The following is a 15,316-nucleotide window of genomic DNA, read 5'->3' on the forward strand; positions in this document are numbered from 1 at the left end:
AACAAACTTTGTAGCCGAATCTTTGGGGGGAAGGCCGAGATGCATTTTTGAGCAGTGCCAAATAATCTTCGAAGCTCATCGGTGTAGTAGCAAAAGAATGGGTGTGTATTGCGTCAAAAGCACGAGTAAAATACATCATATGTAATTGAGAAACGTATTTGCATATAATAATTATAATTGTTAATAAGTAATCACTTAGACGGCTCAACAAAACTCGTATCGCGCGTGTCCTTTTGTCGTGCCTCCGCGCGCGCGGAGTATCCGTACAACATAATACAACGCTTACCCGGGAATTACGTACCGCGCAAAGTCGGACATATCCGTGTCCTTGTATAACAAAAAGAATCGAGGCACGCGGGATGCAAGTCTTTCCCCGATACTCTAAACGATGCTCGGACGTGTCAACAGACTACAAGCGTTGTCGTTACTTGCATGAACGCGTCTTACACCACCGGCCTTCGCCCTGTACCCCTTCGCAACGACCCTTTGCTGAACGACATAAAGTTCAATCGGAGCTAAACGCTAGAACCATCCGCAGCATGTACCATCTATGTCAAAAGACACTTCTGAAAATTACGGTCGAGCTACTGACGTCACGACTCCGAAAGTAGCTACGCGAGAACAATTTGAAGGGACCGAGACATCCAAAAAGAAGAAGGCCTGGTCGTCGTATAATTTCCTAGTCCGATATTTTCCGTTACTCCAATCTCGTGCCCGTCGTCGAACGATAAAAAGGCCTTCGCGGAGTAACCGATGCAGAAAATTCGAGCCCCCCAAAGACTCGAAGAACGGGAAAGCTCGATGCCTCTCAGGGGGTAATTCTGGACTAATCGTTAAGAATTACATATCCAATTTCTGCAGTTCACCGTTACATCGTTACCGTGACGATTACAGACATTAAACGACACCTTAACACATCTAGTAGCTATGGCTTGTTCCCCGGTATACTCTCTCATCCCATGCACATTGAGGCTACATCGATACCGACTACTACCACCGATCCGGATTACCGAAAACGGAGAAATTACCCAAGTATTCCCATACAAAATCGTCATAGTACAAGTGAAATAGAGAGACCGGCACGCTTTCCCCTGTTAAAAATCCCAGGTAAATACGAAGAAACTGAAAACCTGGGAAACGACTACCCGGCAGTGTGGATATCTCGCCGTTCCCTCAGGAACGGTCGATCACCTATAGTACGCCTCGCAATATTCCCTATACGAAAATTTCCTAACGCGTCCCTTAGGTCATTCCAGAAATTCTTACGTTTTCACAGGTTCCACGGGGTGGTTTTACAGAAAACCTCGGAACACGGAATCGTCCAAGAACGGGAGATCCCTCCGAGCGGGAGTCCCGATTTTGCGCGCTTTTAGACCGGCGAAGAAGCGTCCGTTGATACGTTACACCGTGACGTGGGGTTCCACGTGAAAGGATCGTTAAACGGCGCGAAGCCGTCGCTAGAATTCGCCGTTAGAAAATAAAGCTTTGCGCGCTTTCGGAGATGGTCGACGGTGCGGAGGTGTAGGCTCCGCTGCACCTAGAACTCTCGACGTTGCTCCCACCTTGATGCGACTCTACCTCACGACTAACCACACTAATTAGGCGACCCTTCGAAACAAGAAAGAAAAAAATATATATATATATTTTTAACCTAACATCCAAAGTGTTTTAATATATATATATATATTTCATGTATTCATATGTATTTCGTTATATCGTTACCAAGTAGTCGAAGATACGGTAAATAGTAGCACGTCGGGCCTGCCCCTTTCTCTCTTTCTTTCGATGATGGAAATTATTCCAGACGTGGAAAACTACATATTCGAACGTCGAAAGGACACGGACGAACTGGACTCGAACATAAATTATCGATAACGGTGACACGTTGCGTTTTCGCTCTCCAAGTCGGAGCATCGACGTGCTCCTCTTTACCGTACTCAATGTTTAACGTTAGAATAATATATGGAAGGCGCAAGCGACACACCGATACTTGTTACTTTTATCCCTCCCCTTTCTCTCTGTCGTCTTTCTTTATAGTAATTGTAGGACACCGAGCCAAAGGCCGACCTGGCGTCGACGCGCGAGCTCCCTTTGCGAAACGGCGCCGCCATGCAGACCTGGCTATATACCTCGAATAATTAAACCTCGATCTTGCCCGACAAGTACTCGCGTCCAACGAATATTAAACGGCTAATGCACAATAATCGACGAAGGTTGCAGAAATCGACCGGATGCAGAATCGAGCGAAGACGTTTCTCGGCCGAGGCCAACGATCGTCGATCGAGAGGTTCCTCCGAGGGAAATTATTCCAATTACATCCCCAGGTCTGTCGCCGTAAATATATATTTATATATATGTATAATCGTATGTATCGACTTCGCTCGAGAAATACCGAAAGTCGGCTGCGAGGTTAAACGCGACGTGTTACAATAATTCCGCCTTCATCCCACTTTTTTTTTTTTTAGCGAGCTCCCGCTCGCCCCCCGAACCGCGAATTCGCCTAGTTCCCTTCCCGTAACGATTAAGCGGATATCACGAATCGTTTATTAGTCCTTAAACACCGTGTCTCGCTCCTCGGGCCCCGAGGGCTGGGCTCGGGCGTTCCGACGCTAAGAGTCCTTTTTCTTTTTCTTTTTTAAAGCGTATCAAACGTGACGTAAAGTCATTTCGCGTGCAGAATTTTATCGATCTCGTATACTGAGTGGGCCAACTGGATGGATCGACCAGGACATCTCCCAACCCCCGGGTATCTATTTGAAATAGTTTCACACGAACCGATCTCCCTTCGTTAAAATATCCCCGAAGACGCTCCGTCCTCGATCAACGACCAACGAAGCGTCGAACGGTCGATTAACGTCTTGACTCGTGCACAAAAGCTACTCCAAGTAGGTACCCAGGTCCGCGTGCGAGACACGACCACGCAAAAGCTCTTCCGAGAGCTTCGAAAATTCTCCCCTACCAACAACGAATAACTGCACGGAGTAAAATGCAATGAATTCCCAACAATACACCTCCCCCTCTCGCAACGAAAAGAACCCTCGGATCGATAAGTCGAGTAACCATCACCCGGGCATTAAAAAAGAAAAAAAAAATGGTAAAAAAAGATAAACGGACACAGCCCCGCTTCTACGCGCTCCCGATTAGGGCGGATTAACGAGGAATGCGAAGCGGCCCCCTTCCAACGAGAGAATATCACTATCAAAACGTACAACTACGGTTAGGATAAAATGAGAAATGCAACGCAACGTCGTCTCTCCGCTCGCCGAGGATCTCTCCGAACGAGGCTCGGCGGAGCCGAAGAGCGAACACGAATTACGAATTCTAGAGGTGCCTTCTCCTTCCCGCTAATATCTAATTCCAAATAGACGACCAACGAAACGAGGAAACGAACGACCGAGAAAAAAAAAAAAAGGGAACGGATTCCGAGGAAATTTAGACGTTCTCGTAAATACTGCTTGACGCCGCGTCACCGGCGAATCGACGCAACGTGCTTTGCGTGCACTTAATTCTTTTTCTCTTTTTCTTCTTTTTCCGTTTTCGTTTTTATCTTCATTTTTCGTCCCTTTTTCTCGAAACGCAAGGGAGACGTACCACCTCGACGCAAGTTTTGCGAGGCACCATCGGAAGAAGAAAGAAAAGTAAAAACGGGGGGAGAAACGATACGCGAAGGTCGACGCGGCCACGCTCTCTCAGCCGGCGTCTCGGTCGAGGATCGATGAGAGCAAGCGCGGCCCGGGCGGCCGTTCGCAATCGAAAACAACGAAACGGGGCCTGACGTAGTTGATCGCGTTCGCCTCGTGATTACGCCTTGGTGATGTCCATGGGCGAGCCGCCGGTGTTTGCCGAGGTGTTTTGCAAGGTTGGCCCGGGGCTGACAATGGTCGGCGGAATCGCCGGCTTGACGAATCTGTCGGACGTGCGCCTGCCCGAGGCCGCCACGACGTGACCCTGGATAGGAAAGGGGACGTATTAAACTCCTCTTCTATTTCACTACGGGTACTTGATTCCTAAGAGTCTTAAAGTAATGAAGAACATTTACTCCTGATGGAGGCGACGAGCCGGAAAATGGCAGCGTTATCAGTTGACCGCAAGCGTAACATCGATTGGCGTTGAAGTTCTCGCGTGATGTCGAACCGACTATATTTATGCCTGAAAAATAAGCGCGTCCGATACGTCAAATGACCCAATCGAATTGATAGAGTGGAAGTGCCTCGAGAGGTGTATCGCGGTACCTGGACTGAGAGGTCTGGAAGAACTGGGTGACGGGTTGTAAGGCACCGGACTGGAAACGGTGCGGTTTCGTATGTTGCCGCCGGACATTACGATCTCGTTGTAATGACGTTCTTCCTCCATTTCTAGGCTATATGGATAAAAACGAGATTTACGAAAATTTGCTATTAAGCACGGACAGCCGAACGTTCGAGTATTTACCTGGATTCTGATTCCGAAAGATGTCGACAGAGTGCCTCGCGTCGTTCCACCTCGAGCTGCAACTTTCTCTGAAGTCTCAAATTCTCTTCGCGAATGTGCTTCTCCTCGTTTACATACCGCTGCATCTTCTCAGTATCTGTGACGACAAAGAGCTTCTTACATATTTTTTTCGGAAGCTACATTTTTTACTTTCATTTGAGCCATCTTAACTATTAGTAAATAATCGATACCAAGGGAAAGGAAAGCAACGTACGTTCTTGCTGCGAGATAAGCAAAGTATGCCTCAATCTTGCCACTTCGCTTCGCAGAGTCTGAATGTGCGTACTTAAGTTGGTGGCAGTATCTCCATTGTTGATCTCTCGTGGAGAAGTAGGATCGGATACGGGCTGGTCGAGCTTAATTTGAAGCATTCTCTTCTCAGCTTCCAATTTATCCATTCTTTTCCATAATTTGTTAACCAATGCCTCTTGTTCCTGCTCGAGAGTATTCTCCAACTCTACTTTCTCTCTGCGCAACTGCTCCAAGTTGCTCTGCTTCGCTAAAGTTTCTGCTTCGAGTTTCTCGATTTTTCGCATCAGCTTGTTCACCAGGCACTCTTGTTCTTGCTCCAGTGTCTGCTCCAAACGACATTTCTCTTGACGTAACTGATTCAGCTTGCGGGATAAGTCGTTCGTTAGGCATTCCTCTTCTTGTTCGTAATGGTGAGCTAACGTTTCTTTCTCCTTTTTCAGAGCCTGAATCTTTTTCAGCAGCGTGTTACTGATGTACTCCTCTTCTTGTTCAGCCTTTGCTTGCTGCGAGATGGAACAAAATTATATACATTAAGCAAACGAGTTGCTTGCATGTTAACTAGCAACTCAAATATTGCACTTTTTACAAAATGATGTCAATAGGAAATAAACAGAAAATAATCTAATTCCCTAAATATTGCTTTAATGCAACCTCATTTCATACCCATGATAACTAATCATTACTTGAATTGCACGATTGGACTTTAGAATGCTATAAGATCGAAATTTAAACCATTGTTCACTTTGATCTGAATACACGGCATTAATTTATCACAGAATATTTTCGCTTTGACTTTGATATTGGCAGAACCGTTATCAGTTGTACCAACATATATATTGCTTCGACCACCGTTACTTAATAGATGCGACACGAGTGGCTTGGATAGCAACAACAAAAATTGGACCAAATCTCGCACCAGGTCTATACGATTCGCACTTAAAAACGTCAAAGGAAATAAGAACGTGTCTTCGAGATATCCTTCAATAACGAAATATGCTCTCGAGACGACTTATGGTACTTCTCACAAAGGGCCTCGATACCCGGCTTATTCCACCCCGAATTAAAACGTACTTATCCAACGCATGACAATATCCACAGAAATTTATATGAAAAAGAAACAAGCTGATCTTTGTGCTGCAATCGACACAGGCTCTAGCGGTGTAACCATTGGCCATAAAAGGTCACGCAAGTGATAGGCTCAAAGCTCTTTTCAAATCGGATTTAAGTAAGAAGAGTTATTTCCCGAAAAGGCGTGGATCGCCCCCGACCTAGTCTAATAGGTTAGGTCCTCCGTAACTGGAGCAAGAGAAAAGCCGTTGGCCTTACAATGATGACAGAGGCTTGGCGAAGTCCGCGGTTCTCTTCCTGCAGAGCCTTGACGCGCAGCTTGTAGGTCTCCAACTCGACCTTGAGGACGCGGTTCTGCTGCTGCAGAGACTCGATCCTCTTCTGAAGTTGCTCCCTCGTAACCGGCGAGGGTGGCATCATGATCGGGCCTCCGTCGATCGAGCTCGAGTCGCTCTCGGACGCGCTGTCGCGGTCAGCCATTTTCCTCGGCCGAAGGATTCCAGCGAAATCTCGAGCTGATGCGACTATTTCATGTCACGTAACCTCCCGAATTGTGCGAGTCGGTGCGTGTCCTGATGCCTAGTTCTCGCAGACTCACTGCGGGCGCATTACTTATCCCGGAAAACCAGAATTTACGAGCGCTCACTTGCCGCACGGAACATGTGCTTCTCTTTCGACCGAGATGGATCAGCTGTTTGATCGTCCACCAACTGCTTCGAAAGTAGTAACGCGTCCGGCGTGTTCCGAAAGACAGGGCGTCAGGTTCCCGGCTGAAACATATGGACAAATGACGAAGAATCGTGTATGCTCTTTCCAAGCTCCCACTAGGTGGCAGCACGGTAGCGCATTAGTTTAAAATAATTTGAAACTCATCCGTTTGATTGGCACTTCCTGTAATACTAATTTTGTGCGGGTGTTCGGGCGTATTAATACGCAGTGCAACTGATGAGGGTACTATTAAACACAGGTAAGCGATTGGTGTACGTACATACATACAACAAACGTCATCGCGGTAAAAAATGGCACTTGTCGCGCTTGCAATCAAATGCATCTGACAGTTTGAATTATAATTTTAACTGACACACGTTGACGTAAGACAATTTTTTTTCTATAATTAAATGGACCTTCAAAACTCCCCGGGAGAACGGGAAGTGTCGTATCACGTGTCATTCAGAAATTTAAAATCCCCGATTACTCTAATTGAGCGGATGAATTACTTTAATGGATGACTATTTGAAACACGATTCGAATATTGCATGTGAATTTAACGCAGATTTTTTTAAATTGAAGTGGTTCGCTTGGTTTTATCCGATAAGAGCTACTCCTGTGCCATGATAAATCCTTATCTCTAGACCCATGTAGAAGCTAGTACAATAAAGTGAACCAATGTTTTGTTAATTAGATAAGCAGTTTTGTTGTAAATTTGCACAGATGTCGAATATGTCTGCTACAAAGCAGCTGGTGCTAGGCATAGATGTAGGAACTACATCTGTAAAGGCCATCTTAGTATCGATAGATTCTAAAGAAATAATGGCAAAACAATCGAAGGATACCCAAGCAAACGTGCCAAGTGATTTAGGAGTAGAAGGAAATAAGCAAGACGTTCCTAAGATTCTCTCTACGGTCCATAATTGTATTTCTCGTCTTCCCAAAGATCTATTACGTCAGGTATAATTGTTTTGTAAATTAAAATTCTTCCCTTAGATGCATAAAATATATTAAAGTCATTTCAAGTTCAATTCATGTAAAGTTTTCTACAAAACCCAAAGCTTGTAGTTTGCATCGTTTAGAAGTAATAATATTATACATTGTTACACCAAAAATTTGAATATAATCCTAGGTTCAATTTATCGGGATATGTGGACAAATGCACGGTGTAACATTGTGGAAGTCAGACAAATGTGTTCATAAAGAAGATACTGTTTTTAAACTGGAAATCAGCCGAGATGATGTTTCAAATTTATATACATGGCAAGATGGACGTTGCGATGAAATGTTCTTAAAATCATTGCCTAAATCAGCAAGTCACCTTCCAATTCATACTGGCTATGGATGTGCTACTCTATTCTGGTTTGCCAGAAATAAGTTAGCATCTTATTACTACTCTACAAGGGTATATCAAAAAGATAAAGCAAGTGATAGATGTTAGTCTTATGGAATCTTAACTTTACTTTTTCATTTACCCTTGCAAAGTAAGGCACTACGGATAGATATCTAATATTATGTTCTACAATTCTGATGCCTTGGCCTAATAGAGATAATTGTAATATCTTAAAATTACTTTTTAGACCAGAAAAATTGCAGAAATATGACAGATGTGGCACCGTACAGGATCTTGTGGTTGCCTTATTATGCAGTAATGACGAGGTTGTAATGAGTACCCAAAATGCAGCTAGCTGGGGATATTTTTTAACAGAGAAAAACGAATGGGAAAAAACTGCTTTGTCAGAGAGTGGATTTCCACTAGATCTCTTGCCATCCAAAATATCTTCTGGAGGAATTGCAGGCAATTTAGTGCAAACTTGGTTTGGAATACCAGCAGGCACTCCGATTGGTAAGTTCTGATATTAATTAATAGTACACAAAAGTTATATCTTTTTTCTTTTACCTAATAGGAGTAGCATTGGGTGACTTGCAATGTTCTGCCTACGCTTTGCTGAAAGAACCAACCGATGCCATACTCAATATTTCAACATCAGCCCAAATTGCATACGTGCATTCGTCTTTCCAGCCGGAAACCATAACTGAGTCTGGTAAAATGTGAAAAATATATTCTATGTATAATTATTTGAAATACATTAATATAACTTTTTATATTTTATAGAGAAAATCGAGTACTTTCCATATTTTCATGGCAAGTACATTGCTGTCGCAGCTTCATTGAATGGTGGGAATTCATTGGCTGCATTTGTAAAGGCACTTCAGCAATGGGCGTTAGATCTTGGTTTTTCAGTGCCACAATGTTAGTTCTTACACTGAACCTTAGTATAAATTATTCTCACACTTCTTAAAATCATAATTTGGTTCAATAATTAATATAATTTTAGCTAAAATTTGGGAGAAATTATTAACTCTCGGAAGTGATGATTCCTCGATTACAGAAATGGAAATGATTCCTACTTTATTAGGAGAACGCTATGCTCCCAAACAAACAGCCAGTGTTAGTGGAATCACATATGACACTTTGCAGCTGGGACAGATTTTTCGATCACTTTGTTCCGGAGTTATAAAGAATCTTCATAAGTAAGTGAATTCATATGTAATATTGTGATTTCAAGAATGAACTGTACTTCGTTTTTAGTACGATGCCACAAACTGTACTGAAAGATGCCCAAATTACTCGGATAGTTGGAAATGGTTCTGGACTTGTTCGGAATCCTGTCTTACAAAAAGAAGTATTACGGTGGTACAATTTGCCCCTAGAAATGGGACATTCCGGAGATGCTGCTTTGGGTGCAGCTCTTGCCATTACCTATTCATAGAAATTGCCTACTTCACTAAAATAGTATTACCAAAATAGTATAGTATGTATGACAGTGGAGGAATTTTTAGTCTGTTTATATTAAATAAAAAAGAGAAACTAACTAAATGTTGATTTATTTATAAAAGTAAGCAAAGTTATTAAATGGCTGTTACCCCTTGTATTCACGATTATTTTAAATAACAGTGGTATTACAATTCTGACCATCTTAAAGTTAAAATTTTAAAACTATAGTTCTCGATTCCATCGCCAGACCGTAGCATCGTCACATACACAAAGTAATACAGAACCGTCCCGACTTAAACTGGTTTGACGAATAGGTGCAGTACACCGAGGATGCTGAAGGGAACAGCAACGCGCCTGACCAGGTTCGTCAACCTCCAAGTCCCATACATACGTTCGACCTACTTGATTTCCTAGTGCAATGGTTCTTTGCCAAAAATCCATCGAAAATCGAATGAACCAGATGTCACATTCTTTAAATTCAAAACGGTGAAGCACAGTGGCACTGATTTCACCACTGCGCAACTGAACATCCTCGAGTCTTCCAGGTTTCCAACACACTATACAATTTTCACAAGACTTACTTAAAATAAAATTACCGTACCATTTTACACAGTCCACATAGTTACGATGCACGTCACGAGTTGTAAAATCTGGAAAATGCTGAAGTATGGAATCGAATGGTCGTCCATTACGGGTTGGATTGCAATAATATGACTGTTTGATGGCTTCCTGCATGTCAGGTTTATCAAGAGACCACAGCTTCAAAGCATGGTCCATACCACAAGAAATTATTCTCTGTCCTTTCATATCAAAATCTGCACTTAACACTTCATCCCTGTGGCCCTCGACACCACCAAATATTGCAATACATACATCCGATTTAATATTCCACAGACGAAGAGCATGATCCTTGGATGCAGAGAGCAAAATATTAGGATCTCTGGGATGAATTTTTAGCTCATTAATCGCATGACCATGACCAATATAATGTTTTATACATGTCATGGTTACAGGGCTGATCACCCTGACAACACCACGAGAGCCTGCCACTGCCAATAAGGGTTTACCAAACTCATCATAAGTCCATACACAAGTATAAAAATTTTCCTCTGTATCTGGATCTGCATAACATTGACGCAATCTAATATTACCTTCCTCTGGGCATTCATAAATGCTCACTCTGTTGCTTCCTACGGAAGCAAATATCATAGGTTCTCCTTCTTTTAAATGATGATTGAACTGTACACCAAATAATGGCTGCCCATGATCTTCTTTGACACTGCAGCAGTACTTGTACAATGGTTTATCGTTGCAAGGTTTGTTCTTGGCTGTCTTACTGCGACGACGACCTTTTCTTTTGTAACGTGCCGTTCTTGTTGGGGTATCACTTCGATGAGTACCTGCTGTAGAATTACTACCGATACTACACTCAGTCTCATCGCTATCATTTTCACTATCCTCTTGACTCGAGGCATAAGTGTGCGATTTCCCACTTAGTTTCTTCATCCTTTCTTTGTTTGGAGCTTCACCAGGATGCTGTTACTATGAACTGATAATTTTCATAGTTGGAACTTGTAGATAATGATATATAAATCATTTGTGCCCTATGAAATTATTAATGTACCTTATTCGTAACGATGAATAGAATCCAGTAATGGTATTCCACTTGAAAGTCCTAATTTAGTTTCTGCTACATTTATTATTCTATTCCCTAATTCAATACAATCCTTGGAATCCTAAAAGAGATTCAAGCTCAATAAGTTGTACCCAAAAGATTCTTCATTTCTCAACTTACCGATACCTTGACTGGGAAGATATATAGATTGTAATTGTTGCGCAGTTGCCATTCATGAAATCTCTGTCCCATAGCACTTGGTTCGCTACTGCAATCTACTAAACATGCACATCCAGTGAGTATAAAATGATCATCTACTTGAAGAATGGCTTCTTCCAACTGCAAAAAATATTGAACAATTCAAGAAAATAAACAATTTTACTATATCATCTAATTAGCGTATAACCTACAAATCATAACACGATGGAGCATCCATTTTAAATTAACAACTTAAAACCATACAGAAACTATAATTATATTACTACAAATGATAATAAACAATTGTAACATTTAAACAAAGAAGAAAATTATAAGATAATACGCTCTGGAGGTTTTCAGACACATTCATCCAAAATGTTCTATTAATGATATCGATTTAATTGAAAGATTTCAAAAATCTACCTGAGACAGGGCGTGCCTAACTCTGCAATCAAACGCAAAAATAATAAAGTCGACACCCAAATTCGGTCTTGCTTGTAGAACCTCGGTAACAGATTCACATTGATGCACCGCTACACGACGATTTCTTTCCTTCGCATTTTCATGCAAGCTCTCGGCGATCTTCTCACACAAATCTCCTTTGGCCACGATCTGGAAAAGTTGCACGTTACTCACGTACGATTATCAAAATTACACAATCAAGACTAATTGTACGCACTAAGAAAGAAATGTAGAACTCGTCATTACGGACTGTACAACTTTTCAGGACTCCCGCCATTGTGAGGAATATAAGCTATTATGCGCCATTTTTTATTATCGAATCACTCTCGATTCTCTCGATTAGTCGATTATCATGAATTTCAATTCGCGGAACAATAATTCCACCATGTCGGATTACTAGACCGGAAGTGCTAGTGATCTCGTTTTTTCATATAGCGAATACGTAATTCGGCGCACAAACCCACGTGAGATGAAAATGCGAGAAGTGAGCGCTCTCGTCAAAAATACGTAATAAACGCCCTAGTTTGCGATGTAGCCAAAAGTTTCATGAAAATCATCGTCAATAATCGATCGTCTCCCACCATAGGAGTTTCCAGCCTATATATTTTGCTGTATATATGACCGTGGCTTAAAGATATGCCTGGATATATCTGGATATATCCATCGTATGGCATGGACTTGGTAGCACCGATTTAAATCAAGAGCAAATCGTGTCTTTACATTTTGTGTCGACTTACAGAATCGTCGTAGGCAGTGTCATAACGCCTAGGCCCTGTTAACTTGCGTTTTGGAATTATGAAAAGCCTACGAATACCGCGAAATCATGGACATAAAATGACAGAAAATCAACCATACAAAATGTACGTATTTCAGCCATTTGTATTCATGAAACAAAATGCGAGAAGTGTGGAGCATCCACAAGCCAGGAGTGGCCACAGGATTGCCTGCGATGAGAAGAACTTGTACTCCTATGGTGGATTTAATCCTGGCATAATGGACGATGATCCTGACATGAGAGACGATCATACATGGAACTTGAGTAAGCCCCTCTTCAAGGAGCTTTGGAAATTCAATCTCGTAACACGTAACTGGAAACGTCTACCGAGACAAGAGAATATGCCAAATGAGGTAGCTTCGAATGCGATCATTTTAAGGGGAGATGCATTAATAGTTCACGGAGGAACAGGTATACCGTTTGGTAGCACCTGTACAAATCAAGTTTATGTTTACGATGTGAAAGATGGTTCAATGCGAATAGTGCCAGCTACAGGGAACATGCCAGAACCACAGTATGGACAAGCAATTATTTATCATGATCATTATTTATATACTGTTGGTGGCACAACAGGAATTGTTTACACTTGTGACATCCATCGATTCAATTTGAGAACCGGAATTTGGGAAAATGTGTATATATGCATGGGTAAAGATCAAGCTGAGCCAAAAGGAAGGTATCGTCATGAGCTAGCATTTGATGGAAAAAGGATTTATGTTTTGGGTGGTGGTACAGCTATGGAAGCGTTTGGTTTTGCTGTAAGTATTATAGATTTATTTTTTATTCCATATATACAGTATCTATTTAATTCAATATAAATTAACACAAGGGATTTACTTTCCAGGAAATGCCAACTTTCGATTTAGAAAGTAACAGATGGATTACTTTGAATACCCACGGGTCAGACGAATATGACTCAATTCCTGCACCTAGGCGTTGCCATGGTTTGGTACAATACACGGATGAACTTACTGGTGTTATATCGGTAGTCATTTCTGGCGGTTATGATGGCACACGCGTCTTCAGTGATGTTTGGAAATTAAATCTAAAACTTCTTCAATGGACACGTTTACTAAAATGCATTTTACCTTGTCCGGTGTATTTTCATTCAACGGCTTTGACTCGTGAGGGTTGCATGTACACATTTGGAGGAATTATTAGGATTTCATCTGAGGTAATTTTTTTTTTTTTTTATTAATCAATTGTATTTATTAACAGCGTTGACAAAACATCTTTATGTTTCAGTCACACAGAACTGATGCACTTTATTCTGTTTGGTTGACAATTCCAAAATTATCAGAAATTTGCTGGGAGGCTTTAAATTTTTATAACCAAAATTTATGGAGGAGAACACCAAGTGAACTACTTCGGATGGGTGTGCCATTAAAATTTGTAAGAAGAATCGAGTAAGTTTAGTTGTAGGTAGAATTTTTAGAAACAATCTAGAGTGATTGTCACTCAGACTGGTGTTTTGAAATATTCATTGCACTGACATTTATTGTTAAATTTTATTATCATGTTTAATTTATAATATTTTTACAAAGCCTTATATCTTGATCATGTTGAGGTAGGGAGAAAATACTGTCGATAGATTGCATTGACATTTTTCTGAAAATTGTATATTGATATTTACCATCGATTCCTAAATCTGTCGAACATTTGTTCTAATATATTTATCACGCTTTAAAAGCTCGGCATAACACTGAATATGCTTGCATAATAACTTGGTTGACACGAAAGATTTATATAAGAACAATCTGTTCTAAGTATTCTTGTGTGTAAAGTACAGAAATATTGAAGTAAAACTGGTGCTTATAAAAATGATTGTGATTCGAGCAAACAGCTGACTAGATTTAACCCTTTGCGATCATATTAACCTCGGATGAAAGAACTTCAGAGAGCAGACGTATGACCGCAAAAGTATAAAAGAAAGTGCGACATCATACAACATTAAATACATTCAAGAGAATATTTCTTTTAAACAGAAACAAGTAAATTGGGCAAAATCGTTGTTTTATCTCTTTCTGGCACTAAGTTAATAAAATGTATTCTTTTACCCCGATATATAGATTATTCGTACGGAGGATTTATAATTTACTTTGAAAGTATATTCAATACCGATCATTACATTTAAATATCAAGCACTTGGGAAAACACGCGTTTAGAGAATCAAAAAGCATTAGAGTAAGGTACAAAAAGTAACGCATAAACAAATAAGAACGTTGCAGCGAACGATACATGCCGTTGAAAACGGTGCGTGTGGCGACTGTTAATTAATGCCTTCTGCAACATGAGAGAGAGAAATCAATAATTTGATCTTCTGTCGGTAACGAAAACAAAAAAGTGTACATTATTTTTGTAATAAATGTTATTTAACATGCGTGCATTGTACATATCGACTGGCTAGGCAAAACAACGCAAAGGTGATAAAATACGACATTACGAATCGTAGTTACTTAATTTTTGTTGATACATAATAAGCATTAATTTACCGGAGAAGCATGACTATTTTTCGTCAAAAGGAAAAAAAAGAGGAAACCGGAATAATACATTACACCCTCACAAATAATCGTCGTAAAGACAAAGGTCGCATGTATAAAACGTTAACGCGCTCTGCAATTTTTCTGCAACGGCCGTAACGAGAGGCACCCTCCCGATTCTCCTAAAGGTAATGCGGGTTTAATGCATTACACCCCGACAAGCAAATGACCGATCGTTGCTTATTTCGCTCTTCTTGCAGTCCTCTCTACCACTAAGAGCAATTGAAAAGTAAACGATAGACGAATCTCTGGCAGTGCTGCGACGTCACTGAAATTGTACACAAAAATCCAGGACTAAATTGCTCCAGAAATCGATGCGTGTTTGTTTCATTACCGTCCCCTCCAGAGGTAGTCAAACTTCCGGATCTCTTAAATTCGTTTTGAAGATGGCGCCGATCGCTTCGGTCGTTTTCGCCAGTGCTCGTGCTTTCCGGCGCTCGGGGCGCCGC

The 15,316-nt window shown here is 41.2% G+C and overlaps 4 protein-coding genes across 7 annotated transcripts; 2 read left to right on the plus strand and 2 right to left on the minus strand.

The window, feature by feature from the left end:
* Window positions 1–84: 84 nt before the first annotated feature.
* LOC105695793 (coiled-coil domain-containing protein 6) lies at window positions 85–6,477 on the minus strand. Its single transcript, XM_012417714.2, has 6 exons — window positions 6,049–6,477; window positions 4,685–5,225; window positions 4,432–4,567; window positions 4,233–4,360; window positions 4,040–4,149; window positions 85–3,948 (listed from the first exon to the last, which is right to left on the minus strand). Exons 1-6 carry the CDS (start codon window positions 6,268–6,270, stop codon window positions 3,802–3,804), a joined length of 1,284 nt encoding a protein of 427 aa, XP_012273137.1. The 5' UTR covers window positions 6,271–6,477; the 3' UTR covers window positions 85–3,801.
* A 188-nt stretch (window positions 6,478–6,665) lies between these two features.
* Window positions 6,666–9,374, plus strand: LOC105695838 (sedoheptulokinase). Of its 3 annotated transcripts, none has more exons than XM_012417809.2 (8): window positions 6,666–6,757; window positions 7,222–7,458; window positions 7,631–7,875; window positions 8,079–8,344; window positions 8,406–8,543; window positions 8,615–8,752; window positions 8,838–9,033; window positions 9,092–9,374. In XM_012417809.2, the coding sequence occupies exons 2-8, from the start codon at window positions 7,222–7,224 to the stop codon at window positions 9,270–9,272; spliced, it is 1,401 nt and encodes a 466-aa protein (XP_012273232.1). In that variant the 5' UTR covers window positions 6,666–6,757; the 3' UTR covers window positions 9,273–9,374. The 3 variants fall into 3 exon arrangements, with proteins under 3 accessions (XP_012273232.1, XP_012273233.1, XP_012273231.1); XM_012417810.2 differs by lacking the exon at window positions 6,666–6,757 and adding an exon at window positions 6,768–6,881; XM_012417808.2 differs by lacking the exon at window positions 6,666–6,757 and having other exon boundaries at window positions 6,911–7,458.
* On the minus strand, window positions 9,371–11,854 carry LOC105695840 (polycomb protein eed-B). 2 transcript variants are annotated; one of them, XM_012417812.1, is made up of 5 exons: window positions 11,770–11,854; window positions 11,514–11,702; window positions 11,073–11,231; window positions 10,902–11,013; window positions 10,685–10,826 (listed from the first exon to the last, which is right to left on the minus strand). In XM_012417812.1, exons 1-4 carry the CDS (start codon window positions 11,827–11,829, stop codon window positions 10,903–10,905), a joined length of 519 nt encoding a protein of 172 aa, XP_012273235.1. In that variant the 5' UTR covers window positions 11,830–11,854; the 3' UTR covers window positions 10,685–10,826; window position 10,902. The 2 variants fall into 2 exon arrangements, with proteins under 2 accessions (XP_012273234.1, XP_012273235.1); XM_012417811.2 differs by lacking the exons at window positions 11,073–11,231; window positions 11,514–11,702; window positions 11,770–11,854 and having other exon boundaries at window positions 9,371–10,826; window positions 10,902–10,991.
* Window positions 11,855–12,175: 321 nt separating this feature from the next.
* LOC105695850 (kelch domain-containing protein 10 homolog) lies at window positions 12,176–15,182 on the plus strand. Its single transcript, XM_012417830.2, has 3 exons — window positions 12,176–13,085; window positions 13,172–13,501; window positions 13,573–15,182. The coding sequence occupies exons 1-3, from the start codon at window positions 12,348–12,350 to the stop codon at window positions 13,735–13,737; spliced, it is 1,233 nt and encodes a 410-aa protein (XP_012273253.1). The 5' UTR covers window positions 12,176–12,347; the 3' UTR covers window positions 13,738–15,182.
* The last annotated feature ends 134 nt before the right edge of the window (window positions 15,183–15,316 follow it).

This window comes from Orussus abietinus, unplaced genomic scaffold, assembly GCF_000612105.2.
Source record: "Orussus abietinus isolate OABI.00-Male unplaced genomic scaffold, Oabi_2.0 scaffold4, whole genome shotgun sequence".
NCBI classification, from domain to species: Eukaryota; Metazoa; Arthropoda; class Insecta; order Hymenoptera; family Orussidae; genus Orussus; species Orussus abietinus.